General features: G+C 38.5%; 1 protein-coding gene across 3 annotated transcripts in view; it reads right to left on the reverse strand.

Annotated features, from left to right (window-relative positions):
• Nucleotides 1–735: 735 nt before the first annotated feature.
• Nucleotides 736–14,917, reverse strand: part of PIK3CB (phosphatidylinositol-4,5-bisphosphate 3-kinase catalytic subunit beta) — a 112,496-nt gene continuing 98,314 nt past the window's right edge. For all 3 annotated transcript variants that reach the window (XM_074593226.1, XM_074593225.1, XM_074593227.1), the window contains 7 exons: nt 14,253–14,362; nt 13,856–13,934; nt 6,279–6,446; nt 5,650–5,773; nt 4,427–4,572; nt 2,778–2,910; nt 736–2,281 (listed from right to left, as the gene is read on the reverse strand). In XM_074593226.1, coding sequence (XP_074449327.1) covers nt 2,144–2,281; nt 2,778–2,910; nt 4,427–4,572; nt 5,650–5,773; nt 6,279–6,446; nt 13,856–13,934; nt 14,253–14,362 — 898 coding nt within the window. In that variant the 3' untranslated portion in view covers nt 736–2,143. The remainder of the gene's footprint in view (nt 2,282–2,777; nt 2,911–4,426; nt 4,573–5,649; nt 5,774–6,278; nt 6,447–13,855; nt 13,935–14,252; nt 14,363–14,917) is intronic.

Raw genomic sequence — 14,917 nt, forward strand, 5'->3', positions numbered from 1 at the left:
ATCTTTACTCTGTGCAATATGCCGGTGGTAATTGAGGGAAGGTGTTTCTGCATCTGGAGGTCAGTGCTACTTCCTCCATTTTTGCAGAAGGGAATCCAAGGCACAGCTTTGAATGATTTGTTCAAAGTCTCACGAGAAGTCTGGGGCGGAACGTGGAACTGACTTGTCTTTGTAGCTACGGATACAACGATGCCATCGCGCTCCCTCCTACCACATACCTTGCACATCAGCCCCAAGCAGCCAAGGTGAACTTGACAACTTTATCTTGAGTTCTGGAAAAGGTTATGTCTCCCTCAGCAAGACAACATACCAGAGATGTCCAAGTACTCTGCCTCACAGAAATTTATAACGTGTCCAGGAATGATTACTTATTCAAATTTATATGCTGTGAATTAGCTGAGGATGCAATTACTTTTTTTCAGAGTTGTCACCTGCGAAGTAGTTTCTTTTTACTCTTCCTCCCATCTGCTTTAAAAATTAAAAACATTTTAAAAAGGTCATGGCACACTTAAAATGCTACTATATTATAAAACAAACCAAAACCCCACCAAAACAAATCACAAACCATTTGTTACTTTTACAATACTGTAGAAGCAGAGGTCTTTTCAGACAGCTTAGGCCCAAGGGTGAGGACAAGGGAATCGAACCACTACATAAAACGCCATCCTGTCTCCAGATAGGTTCTTGACCTTTAAAAGAAACAACAAAATCCCAAAACAACAACAAGAAATAATATATCACTCTCAACAAAGTAAAACCACCTTTAATTAAACTCCTACATAAAACAACATTTCTATGCAAAACAACTGTTTAGTCAAAAAGTAAATATATATGTTTAATTCTCTTTCAAATGTCAACAAGAATTGAGAGCTACCAGTGTTCCTTGGAGAACGAGCAGTAGTTAAAGTCTATCTTGCTGATGTCCAGAAACAGTATGTTACATCTTTTAACCAGCAGTTCCCTATTGCACGTAACAAATTTGCTCTCCATTTAAGCACCTAAAAGCCTGGTACCTCACTAAATAAATTAAAACAAATCCAGTTTCTTCAGCAACCATCTTCAACATATATATCTTGGTAAAGCAACATTACTGCAAGCTTTTAATAAATACAGAAAGAAAAGATTAATGACTTCTCATTGGTGTTTTATGGAATGATCTTTTCCCATAAACACTTGCTTTTCCAAACATTTGGGGTTTTTTGGTATGTATGCTCTAAAAACCGCTATGTGAAGTACATTTAATGAAAATTTTCCATACATAAGTCAGTACGTTTGCATGGCACAACTAGTCCAAGATAGGAATTTCAATGTAAAGCTGTAAGGAGCGTCTTGCTGAACCTGAAATAAATGTGCCTCTTCAGGAGTTGAAAACAAAGCCCCAGAGGCCGAATGGGAGACCGTTACCAATGAGGGATTCTCAGACATGGTTGGAATTGACCTAACTTTCCTCTTACTGAAGGGCTTCTTTTCTGTCTGTTATGTCAGAGGAACAAAATCACGCAACCCTGAACATTTGGACACTGCATTACTTTCAAATGCCTCTCCCCCCCGCCCCTCCATCTCTCACCCCTCCCCATCTTACAAATACCGACTTTCGGCAGCAGTATCTGACGTGAAGAAGCACCTCCCTGTAGTACAATGATATTGTGGTTGCTATTTACAGTAGAATTAATGCATCTGTGCCAGTAGGGCAGAGTTCATATGAAAAATATACACAATATGATCATTTTTAGCCAGATTAGGATATAAAAAAAATTTACTCTTCAAGTCCCCACTTTAAACAAAGAACAGTTCTGTCAGAGGTCTTTGAACCTCCTGAGTATGTTAGAGTACATTACCCTAACGTATAAAAAGAAATATTTACACCTCCATAAAGTACCAAAGTATTTTTAAAAATGCCTAGTAGCTCTCAGCGTGCAAAGTCAGCAGGAACTGATTATCCAGGATGTTCACTATTTGTAGAGACAGTCGTGGAATCAAGCATTCAGAAGCAGAGTGCAAAAGACTCAGGAATTATTTCAGCCCGTTTCTTTTTGTCATTGTTTTCTTTCTTATTTGAAGCGAGTTCCGTTGGTCCATACTACAGATCGCCTTTAAAAAACACTTATCAAGGTAACATTCAGCTTAGTGCAAATGCAAAAATCTAGGATCTGTAATCTTTTCGAACAGTGTGAGCCATCCAGTTCACTTTAGTAGTCCAACTCTCCCGGAGTGCTTCATCAAACTTCTGCTTAAATTGTTTTAGTGCTTCTTCCTCACTCTTCCCTAAGGCGAGAGAGTCCTAAGGTGACAGGAAAACAAGTACTGTTAGGAATTTTAAAAACCACAGTTAAGGCCTCCTCCACAACTCGACACAAACCACATTCTGGTTTCTTCCGTTTTGACACTTTTTCACCTATTATTCATTAAGCACTACATCAGTGGTATCTTCTGGGTTTAAAGTTAAAACTAAAAAAGAATTAAGCAAATAATTTTCACCTTTACAGGTCTATGCTTGTGCATGAGCCAAGACATAAAACACCCCTGAAATGACTACATTTAAGATGCAGAGATGCTGAACTCATTATAGAATGGTTGAGAAGAGCGTATAGTCCTAGTTTTCTTCGACTGCTAGGACTGACTACAGACCTTGTTCCATAGAGCTGAGAAAGAAAGCTTTGAGAACTATGTGGAAATCTTGAGAGAAATGGAAAACAATTAAAATGTATTCATCTTAGAATCAAAATTCACATACTGGAAAAACGCTGAATCCTGCCGAGCTGTAAATCTTACTTTACCTTGAGATACTGGATGTCCTTGACAGAGGTTAGCTCTGGAAGCCCTGCAGTTAACATCAGCGCAAAGAGTGTAATAAATAGGTTTCCATGTTTTCTCAGAATCAAGTACGCTTCTTCACAATACTGGCGGAAACTTCACGTTCAACCACAAAGCACATGCAATGAAGACAACACATGAGAACTTACACAGTTGATAAACATATGTCATGATTTCCAAAAATTATCTGGTGTAACGCACGTATCGTAGGAACACAGTAACAGAAAGGAAAGGACAGAGATGTCTACAGAACCTCCAATGTATTCCCACAAAAATACCCCACGACTTTCCAACAAGCCCTTAAAACATCAGTACAAAAGACCAAAAGCTTTTAAAAAAAACCCACCGTTCTTCATAAAGAGCAAAAAATGCCAAAAGTAATGCCAGAGCCCACTCTCCCTCAGAATTTGTTAGCTGAAACACCCTGAAGATCCTATATAGAGGATCTACCAATCCAGCCTTTCTCTATAAGGGAAATCCTTCCTGCAAACATGGACAAAATTGAACCGACTGCCAGATCTGGCATAGAGACCCATCACACAGACACTCGAGAACTTGCTCAATGTCCCCAAAGGTGACACTGTCCAGCATCTAATCTGTAAATTTCCACAGGAAATGGGAAGAACCCTTCAGACTAAGATGACAGGTTACACTTCAAAGAATAAATTCTCTTCTGAGGCATTTTTCAATTGAAAGTGGAATCCTACTGCCATTTCAAGTACTCTGCATTCCATAGCTCTTGCAATAGCACAGTCACCTAACAGCCTTTACTTCATGATTTTAAAAATGGAGCTACAGGTTGGTTTCCTTACTCTCCAGGAGAGAAATGGGTCGCTGGCAGCTGATTTCAATTCTTCCTAGACACACCATTAAAATCATATGTACAGCTTCCTCTACCAGAAGCAGCCGTAAGATTTATCAAGCCATACCCCCAAGTACTTAATTTCATTTCTCTGTCAAGAAATTCTTCCTGTGAAAACTGATAGCAAAGTGAGCACAAAACATTCAGAATGCCCCTCCCGTCAATTGGCGAGAATGATACAGAAGGGAAAATGAAAAATCTGCCTCAACAGGCAGGACTGACAGAGGGCAGTCTTCCCTTGTCGTGTGCTTTCTTGTTCCGCTGCAGCGCTCTAACCACAGATGGGAAGGGGCATGCAAAAGTGTTGGATGATGAGCGCATGGCTCTATATGCCTAAGCATCTACAGAACGCCAGGATTGATGAGCACGCTGAGTGTGCACTGATGGGCAGAAGGGAGCCTGTTTCTAAGCCCCGTGCTTCATCTTGCTCCAACAGTAGTCTGTGGAATCCCTCCCTACTGCCCAGTGATGCTGTAGGTAAAAAAAGGTGAGCCCAGAAGAAGCCATCTCCTGCTGAAGGAGATAAAAAGGAACTGTGTCTTTCCACTGCAGAGCTGCAGTTTCTGACGTATGAATTTGTATGAATATTCTAGCTCAGGTAGAGAAGTAGATAGTATTGTAAATGCACATTAGCCCACTTCCCCACAAGTACAAATGAGCAAACCAAACCCAGACAGGTTCCTGCTGTGCCGGAAATTATCATCAGAGATCATCTCAGTTACAAAAGGAAGAGATCAAAATAATACTCACCGACCAAATTTTTCCGTGTTCCCTGTTTTCCCTTGTTGAATAACATGAATGAAATCATAGGTGAGTATGAAAGGTACCCGTTCCCTTTTAATTCCAAACTTGGACTTGAAGTTCCCAAGAATATGCCCAAAATCTATATGAAAGAGCTAAAAAAACAGAAGTGATAATTTATTTTCCAGTGAGATATTTCACTTTTTTAATATCTCTACAGGATGCTGATATCAAGAACAGTTATACTCCTAATGCTACCCTCCACAGCCCATGATTTCGACCCCTTGTGAGTATTTAGTTTTAAAATTTTTCAAGATTTATTTAAAGTCAGTGATAACATCCACGCTCTTATGAGTGACCACTGCTACAAATTAGCATGCTAAAGACTATCTCAGGTTTTAGCTTCTGATGTCTGCCAATAGATATCTTGTTGGTAATGTCAGAGAGAAAAATGATCCCAATGATGAGCCCATGAGCCTCAACAACTCTGTATCCAAGGGCTTCCTACATAAAGTCAGGAGCAAGGCCAGTAGAACTTAAGTTAATCTCAGAGACCCTGAGACAGTTCTCCATTTTAGAATCAAAGATAAGGACATTTCAGTTTTCTTCTAGTAAGTAAAAACTTAAAAGAATACTGCAAATGTCTACAGAACTCCCACTTCTATAACCCTTGCTAGTTCTATGGGCAGAATAATTTAAATAAAATCAGACAAGTTACAGTAGAAAGTAAAAATTAAAGAGGAAAATACATGTCTAAGAGTTAACGTAGGTTCTAGGTTTTGAGACTCACAGACACAGCATTATGCTGGTACTGAGTTCCACACTGAACACTTCTGCAGGGATACGCTGTAGAGACCAGCTTCAGGAAAACTACGCTGTTCAAAACTGTAATTCATGTATTCTTAAGGATGGTCTTTTGCAAGATTCTCCAAGACTATTTTTATTCAATGAATCTGAAGCATTAACAGGCCTTTTGGATGTTCTGAAAAAAGTTCTGTAGAACAGCCTCACTTGATATAGAATTGCTTACTAAACAGGCATCGGTTGGTCCTTCCACTAGTCTTACATGTCCTTTCTTTGAAGCTCTCTTCAATTCTCAGTGAACAAAGACATCAGTTCCAACAATGTGTCGATTTAATTTCACTGAGACACTAAAGAAATTAAAAGTTCTCCAGATAATTCTTGCACAACAGAGATGCCGCAGTTATTCTGCCTATGGGAGAGATTTTTACCTGACCGTTTTTTCTGACCATGATATTGTCACTGTGTCTGTCGCCAATTCCCAATACATAAGTAGCTACACAGTAGCCAGCACAAGACAGAGTAAATTCTTCAATGGCTCGATCCAAGTCATCTCTAAGAGAAAAAAAAAAAAAACAGACAGACAATATTAGTGTATTAGTGCATACTACTGGTAATTCATGTTGTGCCTTGACCTTAATAAGGATTTTTACTTGTTTAAACTAGAAGCCCATTAGGATGCTGTAAAACTAGACTTCTTGAAGAGAAAATAACTGTAAAAAGTAGCTACGGAAAATAGGAGAAATGCAAATATCATGAAAGGCAACAACATCAAGACTTGAGACCCACGTAGTTTTCTTGGGTTTGTTTGTTTGTTTTGTCAAATCTAGTATGACTTATTCAACAACATGCAGTCAAAATGCTGCAAATGCCAGAATTTCAGCTGGAACGTTGTTTGAATTCCAAAAGGCACCATAAATCTGAGTCAGGATTTGACATAGTAGAAAAATAAGTAGTAAGAAAAGTGCCAGAAGAGCCACACATTCCTCAATATGGAAATAGAAACTTACAGGAATTTTGTAGCTCACACTATAGATGAGAAAATAACTGTAGAAGTTACCCTAAATTGTATTCCTTCAGCCAGTTTAAGAGAGCATCTTTGTTGAAGGCAGCAGCAGCAGCAACATTGCTACTATTTAACTGGATGTCAGCAATGGTTTCTGAACTAGAAACAGCCTCAATAAGGCCAGAGTGATCTCCCGTCGCTAAACACCCATATGGCAATATCCTGAAACAAAACACAGATTCCTGTTAAAAATGGAAATCGTAAGAATGTTTTTCTTCAGTGTATCAACATTTTGAGAGGGCTGAATACTCATGCTAACTTGAACATTAAACTCTAAAAGGTTAATATACAGATATTGCTTGCAAAGCTAAAATACCAGCAATACATGTAAAACATTAATTTTTCCTGTTACATATGTACGTAAAACAGAAATTATAAGCAACTCTAATTTTTCCCTTTTACTAGGGAACACAGTTCTCTTGTAATTTTACAGGAGAAACCATAGAGGGAGCCCTTTGTTTTCGTTTGTTAATTTACTGGCTAAACCGACAGTAAATTACGTTCATGTTCATTCTAGATTATTTGCGTAAATGGAAAAGAGGCTCTTATCCTTTTTCCCCATTCGTCCCATTTCAACATAAAATGCTGGAAAACCTTTTAAATATAAACATAAAATAATATTTTCCAACTCTAATTTTAACCCTAGAAACCTAATGAAAAACAAGAATACACCTTTTAACCCACGTGATATATAAGAATATTCCTGTGCATTCATATACTATGCCTAGTAAAAATATTTATAACAATATCATTGCACGCAAATAAGACACAGATAAAGATACGAATCAAGGAGAGATGTGTCTAAATAGATATGTGAATTTTTCTGAAATGTTTCCTCACTCCAGATGCCCAAATTGCTAAACAGAATGGCATCTTAGATGGGAGTTCAATGTACACAATGGAAACTTGAAGCAAACTCTTCAAAGGCACTGCATCACAAATCGTGCGACGCACCAGGTCAAGAATATTATCTCAATCCTGGTCTTAGATCCATGCATAAAAGGACAGATGCCCATGCAAATCTAACTGCAGTAGTGTGTGTGTGTATGTGTGTGTGTGTAGTGGAGTTGTCATAGGTATTTGTATATAAAACAGATACTTAGTTTCATCACTGCAAAGCACAACCGCATCTCTTAACTGACACAGCCTATTATCCCAAGCCATAGAAGAAAAATAAATAAAATTCCAGATGAAATTAATTGGAACTTTCTGGCATAATAGCTATTAGGTAACTGAACAGTTTCTCTACCTCAGCAATAACACACAACCAAAGCGTTGCAAGTATTAATAACTATGTAGTTGGGGATTCTTCTCTACTGGCAACAGCGCGAACTGAAAACCAGATTCAACAGGGCAATTAGAGAATACACAACTTCAAAACAAAAAAAATGTAAGTGCAGATTTGGAACCTTCTTCCCGTTTCTACTCTATTTCCCAATTAAAAACCCCAACTCTCTAGACCAGAGGGTTCTCACAGGGACAGAAGGCTATCTGTGATTACTGAACACCAGCGTTCATGATACAAGGAAGCACTGCCCATCCTTATCACGACACGACAAACACAAGCCAAATATTGCAGGTTAAAGTGCACGCTGGCCTTCTTCCACGGCATTTCAACCCACCCTACTTGCAGCTTAACTGGGCACATGTCCAACAACTTCCCCTTCAAAAGCAAGCAATGATGAAAGCCTTCAGCCCCTCGAGGACCGTGTGCTTACAACTGGAGGAAAAAACATCCTTGTCAGAGAGACAGTTTGACAGGAGTCAAGTTAGGGACAAATCCTCTGGGCCCTTTCCATCTCATCCTGGTCTTTCTGACTGCAACATCTGTCAGCAGGATATGCTCCCTGCTTTTTAATGCCAGTAAAGACCATGAAGAGATCAATACAGCAGGACAGAAAATCATCTTCTTCACCCCATTTAATACCGTTCTTTATTTCAAGAGTTTAATTCTCCAAAGCAGTATCTTTCCAAATCCAACACCAAGTTCTGGTAATTTATCAGCATATTCTCTGTAACATCAGGTCCAATGGTTAAAAATAATTATATTCTTTAAACTTGTAACAAATATATTTTTCAGTATGTTTGTGAACTCTGATTTCATACACAGCCGCTTAACATCAGCCTTCACACACATTAAGGGAGGGAGGTGAAAATGAAAACTCAGTCTAAACGGGCAGTGAAATGAAGAAGTTTGGAGAACTCCCCTCTATCTGTCCAAAAAGTAACTAAGTACTAAATACTTTTATGACAATTTACCACAGCAAAGGTCACTCAGCGTAGATCAAACGCCTCAAACTTAGGATTTTCTGTTGCTCTGCTACTTTACTAATTTCCCCCTTAACACAATTTCGATGCTGTAATATAGGTAAAGCAGCAGAAATACTTGTTGATGCAAGGATTACTCTCTTAAGAGGTGCAACACTGCAGGCCCCACAGCATGCTTGGGAGGACAGACGTTGTGCTCCTCTGCTGTGACATATATTTGTAATATTTAAACACTTCTCATAGAAATAATAGAAAGTCATCTACTATGACTATGCCCATACAGGTGACTTCAGACATAGATTTTTTTTTTTTAAGCAAAATAACTTGTGTAGTTGTAACTTTTCACAGGGTTTGAATCTCTGAAATTCTCGTTTCGTCACTCTGCAGATGCAATTTCAATATAAATACTGTTTAACTGAGTAACTTTGTTCCATAATTGCCCATACTTATGGTACTAGAAACAACTAGAGATAAACTACAGAAAGAGCTGAGGAAGTTTACCTGCACGTACTTACTAATGTCTTAGGCCAACTATTTCCTGCTCAATTTTCAGGTAATAGTTTGTCTTAGAAATGAACAGGTAGGGTGTTTTGGTTTTTCTTTAAGTATGGGGATTAATTAAAAAATATGCTTTTTTGGTTTTCTAATTTCTCTTTGGTACTTGACTGACTGATGTCTAGGGTAAACTGACTGTGAGCCAGACTTCTCTAAATGACAGAGCAGCGCTCGTCCCGCGGGATGGTCTTGGCTGTCTAACGGTTGAGTCTGTGCTGAGAAGCAGAGGCAATTTACATCTGCAGCTGTATTCAGCTGCGCGCTCCACAGTCCATGCAGCGACAGCCCAGGATGAAGGACCTACTGGAGTACACTGGTGCGTCCTCCCGCGTGCATACATTTCCTGTTCTGATACAAACACTGGTCCTGTTCTGGTATTTAGTCAGAACGCACACACGGGAACCTAGACAACAGAACACACCATGTGCGACAGGGGCCAGTTTACCCGTGAGACAAATCAACTGACAGTTAAAAAACAAACAAACCAACCAACTAACCAGCCTTTCTCCTTCTTTAGCTTTGGAGATCTCAGAAACAATATATATTTGGTGTTCCTCTCCAGAGCTGAGAGATCCCACTGGGAATATCATGCTTGCTTTCAACACAGACAGGGCTAAGATTTCATTTTAAATTACTACTAAATGACTGGCTGCAGACTGCAGTGCCATTATAAGGAAACAGATCCTATCCCAAACTCCTCGATGGCAGCATGATGGTTGCCATTTGATCCACACTTCACAGAAGCTGTACAATTTGCTTGTAGTGAGACATTATTGATTGGAAGAGAGAGGCAAACAGCAAGTGCTTCTGCTCCTACACTGCTGAAATAAGGGAGAAGCCCTGCTTTTACCTGAATGGCATTATCGGACACTCTATAGTGGAAAAAAGTTGAAAAGCACATAACCATTATGCATCCACAAAAGGAAAAAGGGAAGTGACAGCTTCAGGGAAACTAAAGCCTCAAAGGATGATGATACAGGGCAAGAAGAAAAGACTCTGCTCATTAGTATAGATGCATGAAGTTGTATTTTTCAGGACAGCAGATCTGTTTGACGCTACTTTTTCGTCTGATGCCATACCTCTTACTGAAGCAAAATGCAGCAAGCCAACAAGTTCAGGTTCATGAACAGGGTAACAGAACTCACTACCACTGCTGTTAATAGATTCTGGAGTTACCTCTTCTTGAGAGGCACGTAGACTGCAAACACGGGGATCACAAAGTCTTACTCTCTTAGCTGCATCCTCACCCTCTGGGCGTTCGGAGTGTTGTTTTGTCCAATTCTGTTTCCAATTAAGGCCGTTTCAGAGCCTTCCCTTGGCAACTGCCTGGTTAATCTCTCTTTGATAGACACAGAATTGTAACCCTGCCTCAATCCCAGCATTTTATTTTATAATCATAACTAAGAGAGGATGAATGGAAGGAAGATGCTCCCGCTTAAGTAAATAAATGGAAGAGGCCAATTATAGAACTTCAATTCTCACTAGGAACTTCCCCTTTCTATTTTTTTTCTTCTGAGAGTTTGAAGAAAAATCCTGGACATCAGAGCCACTTTTTGGTTTTCCTTTGTTGAGTTTAAAAAAATGCCTTAGTCAGGAAAAGCATATTTGATGACTCCTAATCACTATTCCTGTTTGCTAGGCACGGTGTGTGGCCCAGGCTGGAACCACAAGCGAAGCTTCTGGGAAGGCAGCAACCAAAGAATGCCTCATCTGGGATTCCACAGCTGCTAGAGGTTGTCCTTGCCCTCAAATGCTCGATTAGTCCCCTCACAGTCTATTTATAATGACATAAATTATCTAGAGTTTCCTCAAATCAGTGTTCAACTTAACGCACACTCAGCCACCTCATCGCAAACATACACTGCCAGAAACAATTTATTATACACGTTCCTACTTTATGCCATACTTCACTCAAAGGAACCTTTCTGTAAGTAGCATAAATAACAAGTTTATAATTTTACTTATCTGTGTGGGCTGCTGTTATGTGCCTTATGAAGCTCACACTATTATGCTTGAACAACAAAAAACCTAAAATGAGCTCAAAGAATATAAATGAAGTATTTCAAGTAAGGTTTAAATAAGTACTTCTAGCCTTATAAACAGCACTTAAAAATTAAAAACAAAGGATTACAGCTCTTTCACAGGCATACAAAATTGAATTTATGACTTCCAAATGGCTTATAATAATGGGACACTCAGTATCTTTACAACTATTTTTCTAGAAAGAAATTAGAATTTGAAAACTATATTAGCTAAAGCTGGTGAATAGATTTGTCTGGAAAAGCTCCCCACGTACTAGAGGGTTGTATCATAACATCGAAAAATGCCTGATGCTGTTTCTCTTTGGAATATTCTAGTATTCCTACAAAGAAGTCATGGTTATCTTAGCAAGCATGTGAAGGCAAGAAAGCTACTTAGCAAGAGACTTTGGAAGACACAAAGATATTTCTGGTCTGAAAAATATTTTCTGACATCCAAATAGTGCTTTACCACGAAAAAAATGCAAAGTGGAACTTCAGAATGTACATTGAAGTTGTTCACAATGACTGCAAGTCTTTGTGAATAAACAGCGATAAGAGGACTGCTCACAGCAGGAAAAAAAAGCGGCTGCTACAAAAAAAAATAGTTGAGTTCATTGCTAATTACACAACCAATTAAAAAGCGAGTAGCTTACATGGGAGGAGAAACTGTCCTAAAGACTTAACTAATGAACTAATAAATAAATTAAAATCCCACATCCCTCCTCATCATTCTGAACAAGTTTTTCAAATGCCAGAAACTCCTGTACTTGTGGTGTCCTGGAAAGGTTTGTTACTTCATTTTGAGAGACGTGATTTTGCAGAAGCAGCAAATGAGAAGATTCTTCTCAAACGGCATATTTCTGCCCCAACAGAATACTTAAATTATGAGTTTTCACTTCTACTGTAACTTTACAACCTCACAAAAGCTGCCCAAAGGAAGCAGAAATGGAAGCTTTAGCACGAAATATGGGCAAGTTCAATACTATAAAAACCTCTTTAGCACTTTAGTACAAATGCACTAGGACATTATGCTTTTTCTCAACTGACTGTATAATTGGCTGGGTTAGAACTACTTCATTGAAACAGCATTGAAAAGTGAAATTTTATGGAAGCTACAACATATTTCTTTTCCCCAAAAAGTAGTGTTTCTAAATATAATCACCTTTTTTGCCAGCCTCATCTTACTATAGAATCGCATCTTACTCTCGAATGACTACCCACTATTTATCACGATTCAGAAATACAATTGAAAACATGCAGTAACTGAGATTAGCAGGTGGTAAGCATAAAACAGATGGAAGGACCTTTTCTTACATACATACAAGTCTTTCATTGCAGGATACTGACAAGGCTAAGAATATAAAAATTCCTGGGTGATAATCCAGTGATAATCCACTTGACATCAACCTCCAGGCAGAGAATGTAGTTGTTCATCCATCCAGACTGTAACATCCTAACTCAAGAGGCAAGAATGTTACGTGTGTCAGACTGAAATGCCTTGCTGAAGTCAAGGTAAGGACATCCACTACTCTTTTGCCTCCCTCAAAGGCAGCAATCAGACAGTCAGGCATGGTTTACCCCTGGTACATCCAGAGTGACTGTTCCCAATCATCATTGTCTTTGTGCGGCAGTACTCCTAGAAGTGAAGCACAAGCAACTAACTTCTCCTCTCCCGGATTCTCGTGTTCATGAAGCCCATGATGTTGTTAATACAGGATGACACCCCTCTGTCAAATTTTGTAGGAAATAGATCACAGGTATAAAATTTATTTGGACAGTAATACATTCATTTGTGGCCAAGGCTGCATAATCCATAGATGTCCTTAAGAAATAAGGCCAAGACAAATAAGAATGTTAAAAAGAAGAATCTGTATTTGTGCATTTCACCATTCCAGTAACTCTCAACCAGAAAGTGGAATCCTATTATAAAGAATCTCAGACCTCCTACTCCCTCACCCCCAAATTACCAGCACTTAAAGCCGACTAATTTCTGAAGTGTTTTGCCTATTAGTTCTACCTATTAGAGAATCCAGACGCAATCCTCAGCAGCTAACATTTGGCCAGCAGATCTGTGTTCTATGTTTGTACCTCACTGGCATACATGTATTAGAACTTAAGAGGTGCAATTCCCACAATCAATAAGTCCTCATTTTTGCATGTGCCTGGAAAATCAGTGACCATTAATAGGTAAGGTTGTTACATGAGGGGTTTATGAAACATCTCTGTTTGGAAAGGTCACAAACAAACACAAAAAGGCAGAAAACGTGCTTGCTGGACCCTTAATTCAAGAATTGTTTCCTTACCTCATACAAATCTAGATGATTTTCAAAGGATGAAAACAGTAAACTATATAAGAGAACAGTAGAATTTATAATCATCTCAACAACTTAAATGACAAGAGATATGGTGCACTAGAAAAAATATTCTGCTTGATACTAAACAAAATATGCCAAAGTTCCACTTTACTTCTTCCATTATTTTTTCCACGGCTAAATTCTTTTCCAATGTCGGCCATTTAGAGAATGAACTGCAAGAGAAGCCATCTAAATTAGCCAAGGTAACTGCTTTCTTATAGCCTGTTCACCTTGGCTATAACAACTGAAACCTTTGGGCAGCAATACGGATGTTTAGAAAGGGGACAGTAGGGAAGGTATTTAAAAAACAGGAAAGTTTTACTGCTAAAAGTGGACCCTCCACCAAATAAACCAGCCCTCAAGAGATCCTTACCGGAGATCCAGACCAGCTTCTTTCCAAAGTATGTCCATCAAACGCAAAATCTGGAGCGTCAACATGTCCTGTCGGAGATCTATAACGAAAGGTTGAAACTGCTACTTCAGTCTCTTGCTGTGCTGTCGACAAACTTTATAATGCTTATAAGGCCTTCAGAAAAAGGTATTTAAACGATTCATCAAGTCTAAAGGTTAAAGGGCGATTAACCGTAATTATATCATCATGACTGATAATGTCTATACTTTGAAACCCAGTCAGAAGAAGATGCTAGATTTGTTTACCGATGTTAGAATAAATCACATTACACTATGGCAATAAAGAGCAACACAGCTTAAGTGCCAGTGTGGGAATGAAGAAGGAAAAGGAAAAATTTAAAATTTTTAGCACTGCTTACCATCACCATTTTTAAAGATGATCCCTACAAGATCTCCTCCAAACATTTTGTTGTTGTATACTATCCATAGAGGCTTCATTTTAGAATCCATATATCTACACTTCTCAACACTAAAAGATAACGCAACAAATCTTTTAGTCAAGTAAGAATAATTCAACCGAAAAAGTCTAAACATTCTTCAAAACACAACAGAACGCATAGATTTCCAGTTTGGAAGTAGTTAAACATTATCTCTGCTTTCATTGTGCTACTATGCTATAAGCACTTACTAAGTTATGAACATAATCTGTTATAGATGGAAGGTATTGGATACTGTGATTGGCATACACATTCCTAATGCTTAAATTAAACACCTGCATTTTCAGAGAAAATAGGTTTCTTTATATCCTTTCCCATCAATTTTTAGGCTTTATATTTAAATGCTGTTAAAAATTTTAACAGCTTTTGTGCTTATTCTTTTTAACAAAAGCCAGGAATGCAGTCCAATTCACTTTTAGGCTTATATTTAAATATATTTAGCTATGGTAAAACATTGACTAAGAGAGCATTAAGTTTCATAGCGGATCACAAAAATCCTCTCATTTAACTGATATCTGAACCTCAGGCAGATTCCCAACAGACCTTCCCTCACTATAGAAAAAGCTCCCTATGACAGCGTATCTGCC

The sequence above is a fragment of the Larus michahellis genome, chromosome 6 (genome assembly GCF_964199755.1).
Source record: "Larus michahellis chromosome 6, bLarMic1.1, whole genome shotgun sequence".
Taxonomy (NCBI): Eukaryota; Metazoa; Chordata; class Aves; order Charadriiformes; family Laridae; genus Larus; species Larus michahellis.